Source organism: Denticeps clupeoides, chromosome 13, assembly GCF_900700375.1.
Source record: "Denticeps clupeoides chromosome 13, fDenClu1.1, whole genome shotgun sequence".
Lineage (NCBI taxonomy): Eukaryota > Metazoa > Chordata > Actinopteri > Clupeiformes > Denticipitidae > Denticeps > Denticeps clupeoides.
This window is the reverse complement of record NC_041719.1, coordinates 18,379,282-18,400,356: the sequence shown is the minus strand read 5'-3', so window position 1 is coordinate 18,400,356 and position 21,075 is coordinate 18,379,282. Positions and strand designations below refer to the sequence as shown.

At 47.7% G+C, this 21,075-nt stretch overlaps 1 protein-coding gene across 1 annotated transcript; it reads right to left on the bottom strand.

Annotated features, from left to right (window-relative positions):
- Positions 1 to 1,680: 1,680 nt before the first annotated feature.
- Positions 1,681 to 17,811, bottom strand: zgc:92140 (uncharacterized protein C1orf21 homolog). The gene is made up of 6 exons (XM_029000011.1): positions 17,645 to 17,811; positions 9,370 to 9,502; positions 4,660 to 4,745; positions 3,225 to 3,289; positions 3,014 to 3,074; positions 1,681 to 2,826 (listed from the first exon to the last, which is right to left on the bottom strand). Exons 2-6 carry the CDS (start codon positions 9,458 to 9,460, stop codon positions 2,788 to 2,790), a joined length of 342 nt encoding a protein of 113 aa, XP_028855844.1. The 5' UTR covers positions 9,461 to 9,502; positions 17,645 to 17,811; the 3' UTR covers positions 1,681 to 2,787.
- Between the last annotated feature and the right edge of the window lie 3,264 nt (positions 17,812 to 21,075).

Below are 21,075 nucleotides of genomic sequence, written 5' to 3'. Positions count from 1 at the left end.
TTCCATAGCCGGCGGCCATCCGGGACTCTGGGTGAAGGGCGGGGCTTCAGCGATGGGTGGGGCACCAGCACACACACACTGACACTCACGCCAAACTCACCTAGTGTGTATATATGTCCTGGGATGGTGAGAGGAAACTGGAGAACCCGGAGGAAACCTGCACCGATATGGGGAGAGCATGGACTCCAACTACACAAGGTCAGAGCCGGGATTCAAACTCGCAACCTTATTTCCTGTTTGATTAACTGCCTTCATGGTAAAACCATCACATAAAAATCTGCAGCGTTGCCAGAGGGTGTATTTACTGTGAATACGGGGTAACGGTGGGCAGAACGGATGACGGGTTATAAAAGTCTGTTTCCTCCCCAGAGAGAAACTGCAGATTTGCCGCTGGACGCCAACACGTCTCCGGTTTTTTAAAGTTATAAAATCTGCAGGCTTACTGTTCACCGTCCCCACGTGCGCTAATCAAACACAAACGCCATGTTGTTCAGACTCAAGGACAGCTATGGGGCGGGAACCGGCCACCCTAATCACAGAACGGGGGGGTCTACTCAGCTTGGTGTGTAAGTATTGCTAGATGCACCACAGGAGCACACCCGCTGTTGCACAGGGCAGTGGCCAAAGATCAAGTCCTCGGCGTCCTCGTTAGGACCGACCAGAGTCAGTTATACATGGTGGTTGACCAGACTGCTCGTGCCGGAGAGGACATGCAGTTTTTTATTTCTGACAGACACCAGCACATTCTGTTGAGAGGCGCTGCAATGACAGGAAATGGTGAATTATTCTGTCGAGAAGATTTCAGACCCAGGTTCTGGTCATCCATCATTGACGTGGATAATTCAGGACAAAAGGAGAACTCCCATCTGGCACGGAACATTGTGTTTTTTAACACAAGCCGCCGTCTTCTCACATCCCCTTTCATACTACAGCCTCCTGTGTCAGGAAGACGTGTGAATGGGTGGCCGATGTCATGCTGGCACGAGTTCGGGGGTAAACCGGGCCGAGAGGGAGAGAGAGAGAGAGAGAGGCTGTAAACTCCGGCGGACCCCGGTCCAGCACGAAGGGCCACATTCTCCACGTGAGGAGCAGTCTGGAGCGCTCCAGGCCTAATGAGACTCTCCCAGGGACGGATTTATTACCGCTTACCTCATGCTGGAAAGAACACCGTCTTGCCCGCGTTCCTTTCTCAGGCAAACAGGCAACTTTCTCCAGAGATCTCTCTGGCCCTGGTGGCAGAGCCTGGGTCCCGAATCCCTGATCTTAATTTGAGGGTGAGCCAGTAACAACGTGCAGTAAGAGGGTCGGGCTGCATGCGTCGTGATCATTCTTATCTTGTTGGGTTTTTTTCTGTTCTTTCCGTGGTCTAGCACATGGCTGGGCCTGTTGACATGACCTGGCATCTTCACACCAAGTTAGTGGAGGATTATGGTGCTGGGCACAAGCATCTGGCTGCGATCAGGACTGGGCTGGAGCTCCACACCTCTCAGCGGCTGCAGCCAGCGGCCTGCAGGTGGCGCTCAGGGCCGGACTCGTTCCTCTGGGCCACGACACATCAGCAGCTGGGCCTGAAATGGAGCTCATGTTCGCATCAGTCTACTTTCCACACTGACACCTTCCCACCATCAGCAGTAAACCAAATCCGATGCACAGACTGAAAAAGCTCCGACAAATCGCTAGTGTGCTTTTAAAATTTCTTTTAATAGAAAAACAAAGCAAAAACAAAACTGCATTGATACTGGAACAGAAAAATACAAAAATAAAAATTAAAGACAGGGGAAAAAAACATGACAATAATGACAGAAGCACGGTCAGGACAGTTTCCCAGGCAACGTCCCCTCTCAAAACGTGTAGTGTGTCAGTAGTGTAGTGTGTGTGTGTGTGTGTGTGAGAGAGAGAGCCAGAAAGAACGGGGAAGTAAGCTTTAATTTCAGAAGGACAGATTTGAAGATGCAGGAACGAGTAATGATGAAGCCTGTAGATACTGTTTAATTTTTTTTTTTTTTTTTAAGTCTGACCGAACACAATAATAGATGAAACCTTCAGAGAATCTAGGTTTGTGTGGGTATTTCCCAGTATATGTGTAAACCTATGCATTGTTGGTGTGTGTGTGTGTGTGTACTGGGAATTTGAGACTGTAACAGCCATAGGGCACAGACCTTCAGAGCATCAGCCCAAGGAGAACACTGCACTATGACAAAGGCCAAAATACAAAAAAAAAAAAATTATAAAATGTAAAAACAGAGGACAAAAAAATCCTTCAAAAAGGGGCCCAGAGCCTGAAAATAATCTTTTTTTTTCTTCTGGGTATCTTTCTCATATTAAAATATCTCTGCGTATCCCCAGCCCAGCCCACTCAGTTCAGCTCCACAGGCCCCACTCATCCTCCGTTACTGCACTCGCTCCTTCGCTCTCTCCCTCTCTCCCTCCCAGGCTCCAGGCAGCCAGGACGAAGACCGACTCCCTTGTTCCCTCCATCTGCGTCGGCCCGCTGTCTCACTCGCTTCTGAGCAGGAGGCGGGAACAGCTGGGGTGTCCACACGGAGTCCATTTCTCCACTCATTCACCCCAAACCTCCCATGCCTCCAAAGGGCCACACCAAGACGGAGGAACGTTGGGAACAGCCTTTGAAGACGATATGCTGCTTCTTACAAACACACCCAGTCACACATCATACAGAGGCACACACAAATACTGATTCATTACACACACACACACACACGCACACACACACACACACACACACGCACGCAAACACTACAGTAGCAGAGCTATGGGGCCTTGCTGCTATGTCACATCCTCCTCTTCAGAGCAGTAGTCTCGTCCCTGTGGACGTGGAGGTAGAGATGAGGAAAGATGGGTTCGTATACGGAAGGTCAGAGAGCAACATGGCATGAAAGGGTCCCTCTCAAGACTGTACTGCTTCCTGAGGCCGAGACATCAGGATGTACTGTCCCTTTAAATGGTTGGACCTGTTCGCTGCCGCAGCCTCCTCCCATCCACACACACTCACCTTTTCAATCTTCTCATCCAGCATCCTGAAGAACTCCTGCTGACTCTCTGACGTGTGTATACTGGGTCGGGAGAGAGACAGAGCGAGCAAAGACAGCAAGAGGAAGTTAGATGAGAGGAGGAGGAAAAGGGAAGCAGCAACAAACCACAAAATAATTCCATTAGAAGCCAAGACACACACACACACACACACGGTCAGGCACACAACCAACTTTGTCTTGTTGGCTCCGGTTGCCTCCTTGTGCTGTTTGCCTCTGTGCTGTGTTGCACTCTTCTCCTGCAGAGCAAAACGAGACACAGAGAAGTGAACATCCTGACTACATCACCCAAAGACTCAGATGCGCCTCTTTTCACCGCTGCTTCACAGTAAGTTCCTTTTGTTTCATTCTTACTGCTAAAAACAGTAAAGAATAAAGGTGGGGTGGAGGGGTGTACTGTCAGAGGGCTTGGCCTTCGACTTCATTACCTCCAGGCTTCACAGTACAGTGTCACCAGTCCAGTCATATCTTTATGGAAGCTTATTTTGACAGTAACTTTAGGCTTTTAGGTCCAATTCCCTCCACAAAACCACAATATTCCCCCAGCAAAATTGCAAAATAAGGACTGATATATCATGCATTATTAAATCAGTACATTTTTTGGCATACTTTATATTAGTATTTTTCAAATATAAATAAAATTACAGGAATAATATAAATAAATAGCCCATAATCACCCCCTTGTGGTCACCAAAAGCAATAATTAGGAAGTGCACATGTTAAACGTAATGGCTGATGGCATAAATCTGTGCATTTATTAGTAACACAAGCCCGGTACATATTCTGTTCATATCTTCCAGCCCGTCCTTCTGTCTACAGGACAGCGGATGTTTTGGGGGCTGGACCTCTCACTACACAGCGGTGGCACCTACACCAGCGCGCTTGTTTTACTGTGGCTGCCACTGTGAATTATGCGCTGCTCCTACATGGTATGGGGTAACCAAAGCCTGTAGCAAAAGATATTGTGTCGATTCTAATAATAAAACTTCTGGTGGAAAGCTTGGGTGCTAAAGGGTTAAGGCCACTTGAAAATACATCAAATGCAAAATTCACATTCCCAAGCAGGTCTGTGCCTGCTCCTGGGACGGCCACACACCTCCGAGTGTAAGCTCCAGGCTGCATGGGCGTTGGTGGGAGTGAATGTGTAGCAGTGCGAAGATATGAAACTGATAAAAACACACTTCGAAACACGTGACCTGATTAGTTCTTTTTCCAGATATAAAGAGCGTGTGTGTGTGTGTGTGTGTGTGAATATTGTATATATTTGTTTATTCGAGGGTGTGTGTCCCCATATTCTCTGTATGTGTGCTGAGAGAGTGTGTGAGAGACCTGGAATCTGACAGAGACGTATATATGTATATAGAAGTGTGTTTATGTTGGCACTGTAAGTCTGGGCGTGTGACTGGATGCATGTATTCAGATGCTAGCGGAGACCTCAGCATTTTTAGGGGATATTTTGTTGGTTGTGAAAGGTTTGTCAGGTTTAGAAATGTCAGTTACTTATGTTACATGGCTATTATACTCACAAAAATAGAAAAATGACCGTGGACATGTGTATATGTGGCCGAGATTATATGTGGGGGTGTGTGTGGTGACTGAAATCCCTCACCAGGTTCTCCTGGTTGCGAGCGTTCACTCGCTCCTCCTCTCCTCTCATGTACTTCACCTCCTCCACGGCTTTCATCCTGTACTCGTCTGCAGGCAGAGACAGACGTGCAGAAACTCACTGACTGCTGGAGAACAGCGGGCAAACACTCAAAACTCGTAACCGCCCAACGGCCCTCCACGACCCAATACAGCAGCCAATCAGGAGGCAAGGACAGCAGTTCACTACCGCGTCCCCCTGATCAACACAAAGACAGGCCGATAGAGGGGCTTCTCACACACTCGCATGCTTTATCAGCCCATTGATTTGTATTTTGCCCCTCTGGTGTTATCAGGGCGGTGTGTGTGTGTGTGTGTGTGTGTGTGTGTGTGTGTGTGAGTGACAGGGCATCGCTATGCACAACAATCTCAGATTTCAACACACAGAGCAAAAGACACAGCGTCCACCACTCTCCTCTTCTCTCCCAAGCTGGGAATAAACCCTGCAGAAGCCAGGCAATTCCGGGGCCAGAGACAGAGCAGGAAAACAGAGAGGAGGGTGGAGGTCGAAGAGAGACAGGAAAACAGGGGAGGGGGAGATGGAGGGATTAAAAGGTGTGGGGAGGACAGACACAGAGAGAGAGAGAGAGAAGCTGTCAACCTCTGTAGAATGTCAATGTGATGAAGTCAAACCTGCCGTGGACATTCTGATACACACGCGCACACACACACACACGTGCAGGAAAAATCGAATCAAACCTGATTGAATTGGACCTGACATGGAGCAGAGCCGAATCAGCACCGCGGTAAACAGACGCCGCTCACGCTGCGCCTCATATGTCTATAAAAGGAGAGAGGAAGAAACGTCCATTCCCCACGCCGGACAGCATCCGTCCCCGAAACGCTGATCTGCCGCCAGCATCTGTGACGCCAGTGTCCCCTCTCCTGTCATCTCTGGCCCAGAGTAGTGTGTGTGTGTGTGTGTGTGTGTGTGTGTGTGTGTGTGTGTGTGTGTGTGTGTGCGTGGGGGGGGGGGGGGGGTCTATTTTTGGGACTAAAGGGAAAATGATCCTTAATGTGAAGATATCTCTCATGTTGTACAGAAGTTGAAGCCTCTTCCCGAGCGTGAACGTCACGGTCCTCACTCCCGCCGCTAATTCTGGATTTGTGACGTTGGCAGCGCCATAAACAGCACACATCCTTCATCAATGCAACACAAATGGGTTAAGTGTGCTGATCATCACACACACACACACACATGAAAGAAATGCCCTGAAGTGTGTGTGTGTGTGTGTGTGTGTCTCGGGGGGAGGCGTTCTGACGTGGGCCCAGTAGAAATGGAGAGGTTCGCCGTGGCCGCCGCCGATATGCCCGACATCATCTCTGTGTTGTGTGAGTTCATGTCTGTGCTCTGACTCACATCCAGACATCAAAAGGCGACATTAGCAAGTCTGAGGGTGTTATGTAAATGTCAGCCCTCCTCTTCCGCCACTGACGACTGGTGATGGCGGAACTCCGCCCTCAACACCTCGCTGCCAACGCCCACAAGCGGCTCTCTGGAACATCGTGCCCCCTCCAAAACAACAAAACCAATCCAATAAAAAGCCACGATGTAAGGTAGTCCAATAAACACACACACACACACCACAGAACAATGTAATTACTACATAACAACTGTGTTATAAGTGTATATCGAGACTCCACCATGTCTCAACCTGACCCCACCCTGAAATTTCACCTCAGTAGCCAAAGGTGCATTTTACCTCATCTTATAAAACAAAAAAAACAAAAACATATCCTCAATGTCACAGAAATGCCTTAGGATGGAACAAGGACACACACACACACACACACAGGTACAAACTTCACAGCTCGTAATGAGAAAGTGTTTTTTATATATATATCGCTTCTCTTCCTGGCCTCTGTGCAAAAAGCAGATTGGCCTTTCCTGTCATTGTGTGTGTGTGTGTGTGTGTGTGTGTGTGTGTGTGCGTGTGCGTGTGCTATTAAGAAGCCGGTAAAACAGCCATGGAAAACCAGCCAGCTAACTGGGACATAGGAGAGCGATCGCACAACCGCACACGCCGACAGTCCCACAGTACGCCGGAGCAAACAGACCTGCTTTACAGAGCTGGAGACCCAGCAACTCCACCCCCACCCCACATCACAACAGCCCGACAGCGATGGACAGAGATAGGGGAGACACGGGAAGAGAGAGAGAGAGAGAGAGAGAGAGAGAGAGAGAGAGAGAGAGAGGGGGGATGGAGATAGATGAGTAATGTGGAGATGGGATATGGGTAGAGAGAGGAATGGACCATAATCCACGGTATCCAGGTCACTCCGGGACTATTCCATCCATCCATTCACACATCATCCCAGAGACCCAGGGACCTGCTCTTCTGGTGGGACTCACAGTCCCCGGGGACAGAAGAAGACATGGCGGAGTTGAGAGCAGAGGAGGGTGGAGGAGGGGAAGAAGGGACACAGGGGCCATGACCTAATGCTCACAACACTGTGGAAAATGGAAGGCAGGAGGGGCGCGGAAGGGCGGGAGTGGAAGAAGGAAGCGGTACAAGGGAACACGGGGGAGAGATGGAAAGGTGAAGGACAGATGGAACGCTACCAAATAAAGGAGAATAAGAAAGTGAGGGTCTTTCCATAAAAGGCAGGAAAAGGAGGAGGGGACCGGCACTAAATCCGGGGAAGAGAGAGGGAGGGAGGGAGGGAGCCGTGTAAGATGGAGCGCGTTGAGATTGATGGGAGAGGCATGTGTTCCTGGACGCGTCGGAGCGGGCAGGGCCGAGCGAGACCTCCTGGAGTTTCTAATCTGCCATTTCCCCACGTGGAAGCTTCACTTTGTTGCTCCTAATTCTTAATCTCCCATAATCCCCCGCTCTCGCTCGCAGCGACAGGCAGCCAGCTATAATTGATGCTGTTAACTAGACAGCCGTCTGACTCATTCCTGCCGTTCCCCGAATAGAAAGACAGTGTGAAAAAGCCCAAACGCCTCGGCGTGCGGTGCCCAACACGCCGTTTATAACAGAAGCGCAGAAAAGAGCTCCGATTCTCACGGCCAACGCAAAAAAAAGCCACGCGGAGCACAACCCCTGTTCACAATTACTCACCGTACGAATCCTGCTACCTGCAAATCACAGGGATCCTGAACATGGCGCAGAATGACAGACAATTTAACATAGACGAGAGTCCATTAGAAGATGAAGAGTGCAGCCATACTCGGGCAGAGGCAGAATCGCCAACCTGACTGTTACTAAGAAGAAAGGTGTCTGTAGTTACTAGCAGGCAATCGCACACACTAATGGACTGACCCACAGCTAATAGATTTAATGCCAGTGCGTTAACAGGATGGTTGGTGGTGTGAAATAAATAAATATATCTGTTATATAATTGATAATTATACTCATAGATAGATGCCATATTGAGGAAGACCATGAAAGCCACTAGCATTTGGGTCTCAGTCATGAATTATTATACCTGCTTGTACATTAGATGGCCGCTAGTAATTATAGAGACAAATCAAAGATTACATATTAAGAACATATGGCAAGGTCTATTATTTCATAAGGTGGCCATATATATATATATATATATATCACACACACACACACACACACACACACACATAAAAAAAAAATCACACATTTAAAACCATATCACATTGAGGAGAAATAAGTGAAGCAATATATATGTAGATGATTTTATTGATTATGTTGTTTGCTTTTTGTATTGTGATTATTGCCATTTGCCCCTAGAGATGTACACTACAACAGCATCTCCTAGCACTTTAAACACCAACAATGATTTGCAGACATTACATTTCGTTTCTGTCTTTTATTGCCAATTATACAGTACAGGCCAAAAGTTTGGACACACCTTCTCATTCAATGTGTTTTCTTTATTTTCATGACCATTTATGTTGGTAGATTCACATCAAAGGTATCAAAACTATGAATGATCACATGTGGAGTTATGTACTTAACAAAAAATGGAGACGTGGCCTCCACAGTCACCGGACCGGAACCCAGTTGAGATGGTTTGGGGTGAGCTGGACCGCAGAGTGAAGGTAAAGGGCCCAACAAGTGCTAAACACCTCTGGGAACTCCTTCAAGACTGTTGGAAAACCATTTCAGGTGACGACCTCTTGAAGCTCATCGAGAGAATGCCAAGAGTGTGTAAAGCAGTAATCAGAGCAAAGAAACTAGAATATAAAACATGTTTTCAGTTATTTCACCTTTTTTGTTAAGTACATAACTCCATATGTGTTCATTCAAAACACATTGAATGAGGTGTCCAAACTCTTGGCCTGTACTGCATATAAACATTCATCCATTGAATGTAAACGTCACTGCTACCTTAACCCAGTTTCCATATCTACCTGTACTGATTTACAGCGTGTACTTTCCACTCATATTATAGATAAAAACACTGTGAAAGCAGCATCTAGTAATTCTATGATTTTACCACAGTGACGTCAGACCTGGCATTTTGATTGGCTGAGAGTCATTTCTTTGAATGTCATATAATATATAAATGACACAATGACACCTGAACCAATTCCTCATGGCTGGTATATTATTGCCTAATCGGCTGACAGTGAGAAACACAAATGTGAAAAGAAGTAAAAGTCACTGCCCATTTCACATAAACCAAGTGTTAAGACGAAGGAAGGACGTTTGGCACAGACCACCAGGGGAATGACAAGTGACCGGCCACTCACCGCTGAACAGGTCTCCGTTGCTGTAGGCCTTGCCCCGGCCCTCCTCATCGCTGGGCACGGCCGACACCTGCTTAGCCGAGGTGCAGCCCATCGCCTCACTCGCTGTCCCCCCTCCAGAGCATCGCACTCACACCTGCACACACACACAGGGACACGTGTGACAAAATGTCACCCAAGCACTCTCATACATACACACACACACAAACCACTCTGTTCACAAAAACAGTCAGAAAGGAAATATCGATTAATCAGATCTGAGTTTAGTATCAAAAACAGAGCTGCAACATCAACATTTCTCAGCACAGGCAAAGGAAAATATGAAACTTTCTGAGGAATTTTTTTCACAGGAATTTTTGTCTTTTCCACAGAAACATGCGCACATGGTCGCGCACACACACACACACACACACACACACACACATACAGGACAGACAGAACGACCCATCCCTGAACACATTAACAAAAACTAATTGAGACAGGCCAGGCTGCTGCAACAGAGACATTTTCTGTGTGTGTGTGTGTGTGAGTGTGTGTGACCTGTGCATAAAGGAGTGAGGGACATCATCAAACACTCCCCCCCTCCTGCAGGCTGCCAGCATGCCCCTCCACGCCCTCGGAGCCGTTTGAAGTCGACATGAGGGCAGTGTTTACTGCAAAAACCCACACTGGACAAAGCACCAGGTGTTCTTCCCAATAGTAGACACAAACACACACACACACACACACACACACACACACTCACCCCGCCCCTCGCCTTCCACTAGTATTCCTCCTGTCAGGCTTAGCTCAGAGGCAGGTTGTGTGTGTGTGTGTGTGTGTGTGTGAGAGAAGGCAGCAGCTAGGACTCGGCTGTGCTCTCGGTGAACTGCTGTACGGGTCAAAAAAAAAACAAAAAAAAAAAAAAAAAAACCACACACAAAATGAAGTAACACTTTATTAAACCTCATTACACAATAAAACAAACAAACATTCATAAGAATAAACACTCAGAGAGGAGTAATCTGATCTGGTCATGTACACAGCACAAACTGGACAAGTACAGGTTGTTTACATATATTTACCAGCTTTATATAATACATTTCATAAGTTTCATAAATCACATTCTTCTAGACAGTCAATGGAGACCGAGCGAGAGTGAGCAAGAGTGAGCGAGCGCGCCAGCACCTTTTTATAATCATGGAAAATTACGAACTGAAGCATACAGACAATTTTTTCCATTTAAATGATGGCACAACAGAAGTGTAACAACTTTCAGACCCATATTGGACCTGAAGGTTTACCATGGTATACTGTAGTAGTTTACCAGGTAAAGTTTTAACAGCGTGTCATGAATTCTGGGAATTTTGGTAGCATCTGAAACTGCTTTCATTGCCCATGAATGCAGCATGTGCACAAAAGCACCATATCTGTATTAATTCCCTTTGTAAAAATGAGCTAGAACCCCATGTCAATGTTAGGATTCAGGACGTCTCATATTTATAAAAAAAAAAAATCAAGTTAATGTTGGCGCTGTTATTTCCTTTTATTTATGTATTTATTTGCTGTAACACAGAGATGGGGACTCGAGTCTGAGACTGTACTCAAATCACATTTAAGTCACACAAACAATGACTTGTGACTTGGCTTAGACTTCTTGTGACTTGCGAGTGTTCATTTCATGTAATTATTAATGTATCAAGACCGCCTGACCAGAGACCGGAGCGTACCAAGACCGAGACAAACGATGGCGAGACCAAGTCCAAAAGAGCCTAGGGCTAGAACTGACATCACATTACTCAGATCAACTGTGTGTTGCTGTAAAGCATCTTTACTCATTAAAATTCTAATTCATATTATCTTTTCAATGATTTCTTCCATGTCTCTTGTTTAAAACCCCCCAGATTTGTCAGTTACGAGGCCTGATGGAAAATAATAATCTCATAACTATAACTATTTTATTACACCTCATGAAAGTTAAGAGATGGAATGTACCATGAAGATGATATGATAAGACTTCTGTATAAGAGACTTATGTAAGTTATGAATATGGCAATGTAATGATTCCTTGCTTTGAATTGAAGACAATGGACATTTAGCTCTCAAATGTCCACTGAAACTCTTACATATATTTTCTTCTAGCAAATTCATTGCATTAACATTAGTAAGACAGTGCTGGTTCACTGATCTACAGACTAGATCTACAAAGTGTTGAACTGCGCAAGATTTATTTCAAATCTCAAAAAAATATATATACACTCCTCATGACTGAGAGGACTCAGCTAATCAAGTTTAATTTTCATTTTGAAATGTCATACAATTAAATTACTGCTGCTTGGACGGGATTCACATTTTCTGAACCGGCTCAGCGGACAGAAGGACTGCACGGATTTAAGTCGTGTTATAGACTTCACCCAGGAACAACTACAAGGCCGAGGGAAAATGCACGGTTCTAAAGGTGCCACTGAGCACGGTACTGTCCCCACACACTGCTCCCGGGCACCTTTCATGGCTGTCCACTAAGATGACTGATAAAATGCGAAAGACACGTTTTGTTGTGTCACTGTATTCTGTGCCGCAGTGTATCACAATAACAATCTCTTGACTTTCACAAACTTGTGCGCACAGGATCCTTTTTTTGTATTTCATGGTACCCCGTAGTAGTTCAAGGAATCCGTAGTAGTTAGCTAGCTGCTTGCAAAGAAACTAAATGAATTTCCTGAACAGACGACTGTACTATTTTCCCCTCTTTAACGATGAGAAATGCAGAGCTGTCTTTCTCTCCAGATGCCTGGTGAATGCAGACGTTGTCCCAGCTGTCTCTGTAGAGGTGGTTCTACAAAATCGTCAAACAGCCAGGCACAAACGGGCAATAAAAATCAAGATGAGGCCGAGACCAAACAGCGGCAAGAACCAAGACGAGGCCGAGATCAAACAGCGGCGAGAACCAAGACGAGGCCGAGACCAAACAGCGTCGAGAACCAAGACGAGGCCGAGATCAAACAGCGGCGAGAACCAAGACGAGGCCAAGACCAAACAGCGTCAAGAACCAAGACGAGGCCAAGACCAAACAGCGTCGAGAACCAAGACGAGGCCGAGACCAAACAGCGGCGAGAACCAAGAGGAGGCCGAGACCAAATAGCGCAGAGAACCAAGAGGAGGCCGAGACCAAACAGCGCAGAGAACCAAGACGAGGCCGAGACCAAACAGCGCCGAGAACCAAGACGAGGCCGAGATCAAGATCACCAAGACGAGGTCGAGACCAAATAGCGTTGAGAACCAAGATCACCAAGACGAGGCCGAGACCAAACAGCGGCGAGAACCAAGACGAGGCCGAGACCAAACAGCGGCGAGAACCAAGACGAGGCCGAGACCAAACAGCGGCGAGAACCAAGACGAGGCCGAGACCAAACAGCGGCGAGAACCAAGACGAGGCCGAGACCAAACAGCGGCGAGAACCAAGACGAGGCCGAGACCAAACAGCGGCGAGAACCAAGACGAGGCCGAGACCAAACAGCGGCGAGAACCAAGACGAGGCCGAGACCAAACAGCGGCGAGAACCAAGACGAGGCCGAGATCAAACAGCGGCGAGAACCAAGACGAGGCCGAGACCAAATAGCGCCGAGAACCAAGACGAGGCAGAGACCAAATAGCGCCGAGAACCAAGACGAGGCCGAGACCAAATAGCGCCGAGAACCAAGACGAGGCCGAGACCAAATAGCGCCGAGAACCAAGACGAGGCCGAGACCAAATAGCGCCGAGAACCAAGACGAGGCCGAGACCAAATAGCGCCGAGAACCAAGAGGAGGCAGAGACCAAATAGCGCCGAGAACCAAGAGGAGGCAGAGATCAAATAGTGCCGAGAACCAAGACGAGGCAGAGACCAAGGCCACCAAAAAATTGCTCTTGAGACCTAGACTGTTCTCGAGCCCTACGTCACTAATATTCAGACCGCCAACCGCCACTTTGGTGAGTGCATATTGCCGGCTACGGCAAGCCATACAGAAAAAATTAAGTACATTCCTTCACCTCCTGTTGTTCAGCATTCAAATGAAATAAAACCCTGTTCCATTTATTTCAGATGTTGCCCAGTGTTATGAAAAAAAGCAGGAATAGGATTAATCAGTGGACCTGGTTGCCTAAAACTTGACCTGGTATTTAAGATGGGTACTTAGATAATGTGGAACATCATGTATTTATAAAAAAAAAAAAAAAAAAAAAACCTGAAGGTTTTGCAGATATTTAAAACATGGTTAGCTCTCACGATGTAAACTTTTTACTACATTTACAAATTATCATAACCCAGACATTCAAAGTTCAGCTTATATATGTTATATTTAATAGTGCATCAGGCTTAATTAAAATATTCATACTATGCAACACACTTTAACTCTTAGTACTGGCTATCATATGTTAAACTTAACAGCACTCATGTAGATTTTAGACCGGTGACGTTGTACCGTGCATCACGGTAGCCAATCACATTATTGCATTGCTGTTTACAGCATCTTTTCAAGTTACATTTACATTTAAAGCATTTGGCAGACACCCTTATCCAGAGCGATATGTTGTAGACATGTTGTAGTTTCTATACATAAGTAAGACAATAAGAAGGTTACAATTTAATCTAAGTATTCTTTAAAGAGGAAGGTCTTGAGCTGCCGTTTGAAAAATGCTCAGTGACTGAGCTGTTCTGACCTCGAGGGGAAGTTCATTTCACCACCGAGGGGCCAAGACGGAGAAGAGTCTAGATGAATGTCTTCCTTTTACCTTCAGAGATGGAGGGACCAGGTGAGCAGTACTGGAGGCTCCGAGTATACGAGGTGCAGTGTGAGGTGTAATAAGGGCTGTGAGGTAGGATGGTGCTACTCCATGTTTGGCTTTGTAGGCCAGCATCAGTATTTTGTATTAGTTGTAAAGGTCTGACGGTACATAGAGGTAGACCAGCTAGAAGGGAGTTGCAGTAGTCCAGTCGTGAGATTACTAAGGACTGAACCAGTAGTTGGGTGGCCTGTGTCGACAGATAAGGACGGATTTGTCTGATATTGTAGAGAAGGAATCTACATGAGCGGGAAAGATCGCTGATGTGAGTCGAGAAGGAGAGTTGGTTGTCCACTGTTACTCCAAGGTTGCGGGCTGTTGTAGAACGAGCTGCGAGTTGTCCAGGTAAATTGCAAGAAGTTACTAAGAAAACTCTTACAATACGAGCACAAGTAATTGTCTGAAGGCAAACATTATCTACTTCCTCTGTTAACTTGGCTACTCATCATCTTAAAGTGGATGAAGCATTCGCCCAATACAATGCAAGCTGCCAGCATTGCAGAAAAAAAAATGACAATGACAAACGACAGGGCAAAGCTGTATAGTGTATGCCAGTATTTTACATGAAGGAACTATGAAGTGTATAATTGTCTCTTAAACCAGCGCTTCATGGCCACCTACATGGTCGCTAATGGATGCTTTTCTTTACTGCACACAACATGGCAGCAAAAAAATAATGCAGCGGAGCCACATTCGGAAGCAGCGGTGGCACGTCCTTCGGGAGAAGACAATCCCCTGTACTGGGTGTCTGATGGGAACGGAAAGTCGGAGCGGCGGCTGTCAGTCGGGAAGTGAAGTAAACACTGCACCTCCGTACATGCGCCTGCCTGCAGGGCCTTCTGGGTAATGCAGGGCAGTGGTGTGTATGAGCGTGTGTATGAGATTTACTGTAGGCGGGGCGAGTCGGTGTCCCGGGAGGGGACACCCGGCGGCGGGCTCGTCCCCTGCCTTCCTGCGTACTGTCACCTCCTGACAAAACCAAGAGCGGCCCCTACTCACCACGCCATAATATTTACTTTAGCCAGCAACGTCTCCAGCACCCCCCTGCACCCCCGACCGCCCTCTCACCCCTGTTTAAACATCTCAGAGTGAGAGAGAGAGAGAGCGAGCGAGCGAGGACACACACACACACACAGGCAGAGACGTGCTGGCAGAAGGTTATTGTTCCGTGAGCGTAACGTCCCCATTCTCCCGCCTGGGCCGCGCTCTCCGGCCCCACGGCATTGTGGGCAGTGTGAGAAGAGGTGTCTGATGGGGGAAGGACGGGGTGCTGAAATAACAGCCCTACTGTTTGAGGGGGGAGAGACGGAGAGAAAGACGCCTTATTCATCCCCGTGGCCTTTATTTAACAGCGTATAACAGTTTTACGACATTCTTACTATTCGGGTTTTTCAGATGAACTGAAGAGAAGATGACAGACTGCAGATAATCCGGCCCGGACTCGGCTAATGGAGGAAATGAGGCTGCTGACACTGAGCCATTAGTCTCCAGTTCCAGCAGGACAGCTGAGCGCCGTAAGGAATAAAAACCCGACTAACCAGCCACTAACCAGCCACTAGTTACCAGCTAAACGCTGGCGCGGCAGCGCAGGTAGACGCCGGGAGAGTTGATCCGGAGGAGTGTGTGTTGTAGGAGGGCTAATGGACGCAGCATTTCCTGCGCAGCGAGTATCCACTTAAGCCATCGCCTCGGAGACTCTGTGCCAACTGAGAGACGAGAGACATGATCCCGCTCTTCACTCCGTCCCACCAGCGATTTGGTAGTAACACTCGCCTATAAACCAGGAGACCCAGGTTCAAATCCCACGTACTACCATCGTGTCCCTGAGAAGGACTCTTAACCCCAAGTGTCCCCAGGGGGGACTGTCCCTGTAAGTCGCTCTGGATACGGGTAAATGATGTACATGTGAGGCGAAAGACGGGAAGGAACTAGGAGCAGCGTGGTGGACCGGGCGGTGAAGCTGAGTCACGGCCGTCTGTGAGACTCTCTTCTGCGTGCGGGCATCACCTCAATCACACAGGCAGAGATTACCCACGCTGCCCTGGGTCTAACGGAGGCGGGGTCACGTTAGAGGGTCACGCCCTGCCGCCGGGACAATCAGAGACGCCGCCGCTCATCACAGCTCTTCACTGCAAATACCTGCAACACAGAGAGAGAAAGCGGCAGCTGCACGTCTCTGCGGCCGCCCCCCGTCTGGCCGAAAAATTATTATTATGATATTATTAAAAACTTTCTATAGATGAGGAAACTATCAATTTTAGTTCATGGGCTCTTGACACACACACACACACACCCCTAAATCATGGTTGATGTTGTCCTGGTTTGTCATTTCCAGGATCCCTGTTCAGGGCACATGAGGCTGGTGTCACTGGTGATGACGTCACAACTCCACATCTAGCACGTCCAGATCATGAGAGCCACCACGGTGTCCCATCTGTTCTCTCTCCATCTTTGATCCGACACACACACACACACACACACACACACACACACCAATCGGTTCTGCTGCAGCCTGCGGAAGGATCAGGTTTTGCTGCCGCTGCTTTCTCAGTTCTGTGGATGCGTTCAATCATCCGACAGCGAGCAAGCTGACCCCACACACACACACACACACACACACACACACACACAACCAGGTCGAGTTGGCATCACAACGGTCCCGACAACCTCCCTCACAGACCCCAGGTAACTATGGAAACCTCCTCTCTCTGTGATGTCAGGCCGACATCGCTGTTCCAGCCTGTCCGAGAACCACAGAACTCGTAGGAAAGGGTGAGAAAGTGAGAATACGTGCATGAGGACACGCGCCACGTCCCCGAGGACAGAGACAGCGAGGGAGGGCCCGGGGCCAGAGATGGGGCTTTCAGGGCCCGAGCAGGATCCTCTGAGGAAGTGTTCTCCGAGGAACCCTGCTGAACAGCAAGAGACAAACGGCCATCATTACGTAAGAGACGTCTGGTGCTCAGAACGCCCATGAGACTTCGTAATAATCCCGTTATTTACTGCCGTGACGTAAATAACAATTACATAAGGCACCCGAGCTTCATTACGCGCGTCAGTACGCGGTTCTGGACGCTCCGGGCCGGCGGTCCACCTCCGCACGGCGGCCGCGTCTCTCGGCCAGGAGGCGGCAGCGGCGACAGCTGCGCCGCGGGGACAGGGGGCGCATTGTGCGGCCGGCCGGGGGTGACAGCTGGGAGGGACGCTGAAGTCCCCTCTGATGGACAAAACACGCGATAATCAACTAATTAGCACGCACGCACGCACGCACGCACGCACGCACGCACGCACGCACTGCTCCGCTGTAGACGCGGAACCCGGCCACGCCGCATCCCGGCGATCCGGGCGCGACAGACGGGAAGGGAAGCGCCGGCAACGTCGGTCCAAGTCAGGAAACAAAAACAAAGAGAAGGGCCGCGCACTGGGACCCGATCCCGCCCAGCCCGCCCGACAACCGGCCCGCCCGCGGCCTACTCACCCAAACGATCCGGCTCCGATCGGTGCGGCTGCGGCTCGGTTGGAGTTCGGCCAGGCGGGCGGAAGCTCCGGCGACGGGAGAGCCGCTCAGCGCCGCTGACTCTCCATTGATCTGACAATCGGCACCGACCGCCCGGAGGAGCCGGCCCTGATTGGAACGGAGCTGCGGCCATCTTGCCGTGGACCGCTCCAAACTGACCAATCGCGTTCCTAGAACGAGCCCGCGGGGGCGGGGACACGCTGCGATTGGCCGCAGTTACAAATCAGCGTCAAGATAAATAACCAAGAGGCGCGGTGGTTAATACCAACTCTCATGGACAGAAACGGGGACCCCCGTGACCCCTTTATCTCATTGGCAGATAATAATAATAATAAAAAAGCAGCTTTACAGGGATCTTTCACGGTGACGTCACAGAACACAACACGAACCGAGACCCGCCCTCTCAGCAATCATAAGGACAGATTCATCTAGCGTTCGAAACATCAGGGCATCAGGTTTTCTGAGATATAATTGTGTTGGTTAATGAACTCTTTGTCGTTTGACATGTTAGATGTTAGTGGGACTATTATAACTCCCATGTGACACTTCTGGGAAGAGAATAAAGGCAGGAAGTGTTGCTCATGCTCACACATTCAATAAATTGTCCGTCTTACGCAAACGTCACAATTTGGATACATTTTGCAAGGACTATCATGAAACCGAATATATTTCTATATTTTAAGACTTTAATTGCATTTGTGCTTTATGCCGACGCTTTGTAACCCAGCTTTTCTTTTTACAGTAAAAAGAATGACGCGTCGTCATTAGTTTGTCTTGTAAATGAGGAAACGACGCCCCCTTCTGCTGAGATCAGGTCACTGCTTCTGGCTCATGACTCTCTCATGACTGCACCCAGTAAAGTCTGAGTAATGGAAGGTGTCATGGTTAAGAACCACGTGTTTACAGCAGGGCAGCATGTGATGACCAATGACCGTGCGAGTTACGGGTGGAGAATTCCGTTTCACGGGATTCGTACTGTTGCGGCACCTGCCATTAACCGCTGAAGTTTTTCCGAGTGTGGACGTGGGTCGGGATCCGGCCTCACTATTTCATCCCAAATAAACCAGAATTACCTGGATGAAGGGTGACTTACGTCAGATCTCGTTCTTCAGTTTCCACTCTGTTCAGGTGGTAGGGTGGTAGTAGCGTAGCTACTGTGAACCAGAAGACCCAGGTTCAAACCCCACTTACTACCATTGTGTCCCTGAGCAAGACACTTAACCCTGAGTGTCTCCAGGGGGGGACTGTCCCTGTAACTACTGACTGTAAGTAGCTCTGGATAAGGGCGTCTGGTAAAGGGCATGAATGTAAGTGTTCGTGTGTATCCATGTAATAACATGTTGACAACGATTTTTCTGTTTGAAACGGTCATGAGTTTGAATTCCAGGCACATTTTGTGTGCAGAGTTTGAGCGCCCCTCCCCCGTGTTTCCCCCCACTGCTCAAAGACACTAGGTGACCTGTGTGTGTGTGTGTGTGTGTGTGTGTGTGTGTGTGCCCCCTGTGCTGGGCTGATGCCCGCCCTCCTGGGAACTGTGCTACTGCGTGACACTTTTGGGGGTTTCAGTACCCCTGATTTTTTTAATTAATATTTCAAAGAAAATAAAGATTTTTCCACCGTTTTTCTTTGAAATATTAATATAATGTTGGGGTGTAGAAAAAAATGGAGGCGTGTCTGATTAATGTCATGCAGCAGCACAGTTCTACATTGATTTGGGGTCACAGGGTCACTTCGTGTGGAAGCTATTAAATGGTTTGGAGCACAAGAGGCATAAAGGACATTTTCAGAATTTTACAGGAGACCTAAAGCAAATTTTTAAAAACAACATATTTGAGCAAGCGCTGCGTTTCTAGAGATTAGCCTTCACAGAATCCATATTTTGAATAATCATTTTATTTAACACCAAAAATACAACTTTTTAGCCAAAACATCACTTATGCCTTTTGTGTACCAGCATTGGATTACATTTTGCTTCTTGTTATGGCCATAAGCGACACTCAAAAATATGTGATACTGACACAGAGTAATAAATTCAAAAATAGTTTGTACAATACTCGAAATATTATTTCATTAAGAAGAGTAGCAGTGAGCCCTTTAGAAGTAGACTCTGTAGAAGCCTGCGGGACAGGTTAGTGTCGATGATGATGATGATCTTGTATCCTTATTCACCACAAGTCTCCTTTTGCACATTTCTGCTCATGTTGCACACGTTTGTCTTGTGTGTTCTGTTTGAAATATCCAGCATATCCTCTTACATGATGTTGTCCTGTTTGTCCTTGTTCAGTGTACTTTTCTTTTATAGTACTGTACAGTATTTACGTTTTAGTTAGTATAGTTTAATGTGTATATACATATATATTTTTCTTTCTTTTGCGCTTGCTTTATGGGGGGTTTGTGTGAAACAGCATTTTAACACACGGTGTAACATCCATCTGGACAGGACACAGACACACTCTTAAGAGTGTCCATTTGGCTGTGTCCCGACTCGAGGAACTTGTGGACGTTGTTGAGCAAAGGAAGGTCCTGGACAGCCTGAAGGCACATTTCTGCCACCCCCCGCTGTACTAAGGATGCGAAGTTGGTTATAGACACATGTAGCAATCTCAGATGACCCTCTACCCGCCCCTCCCACATGCCACGTGCATCCTTCATGTCCATTTACATTTACATTTTACATTTAAGGCATTTGGCAGACGCCCTTATCCAGAGCGACTTACAATGTGCTTTCAAGTTACCATCGATGAAGTGATCAGTTCTGGTTCATTAGGACCCCAATTATGAATACAATCTTTTTATTCACTCTGTTGTAGATTCTGTACACAAGTTCGACAATAAGAAGGTTACAAGTTCATCTAAATATTCTCTAAAGAGGAAGGTCTTGAGCTGCTGTTTGAACGTGCTCAGTGACTGAGCTGTTCTGACCTCCAGGGGAAGTTCATTTCAACACCGAGGGGCCAAGACAGAGAAGAGTCTAGATGAATATTTTCCTTTTACCTTCAGAGATGGAGGGACCAGGCGAGCAGTACTGGAGGCTCGGAGTATACGAGGTGCAGTGCGAGGTGTAATAAGGGCTGTGAGGTAGGATGGTGCTACTCCATGTTTGGCTTTGTAGGCCAGCATCAGTATTTTGAATCTGATGCGTGCAGCTACTGGGAGCCAGTGGAGGGAACGTAGCAGAGGGGTGGTGTGGGAGAATTTGGGAAGGTTGAAGATCAGTCGTGCTGCGGCATTTTGTATTATTTGTAGAGGTCGGATGGTACATAGAGGTAGACCTCTATGAGTTACAATTCTCCAGTTGTGAGATTACTAAGGACTGAACCAGTAGCTGGGTGGCCTGTGTCGACAGATAAGGACGGATTTGTCTGATATTGTAGAGAAGGAATCTACATGAG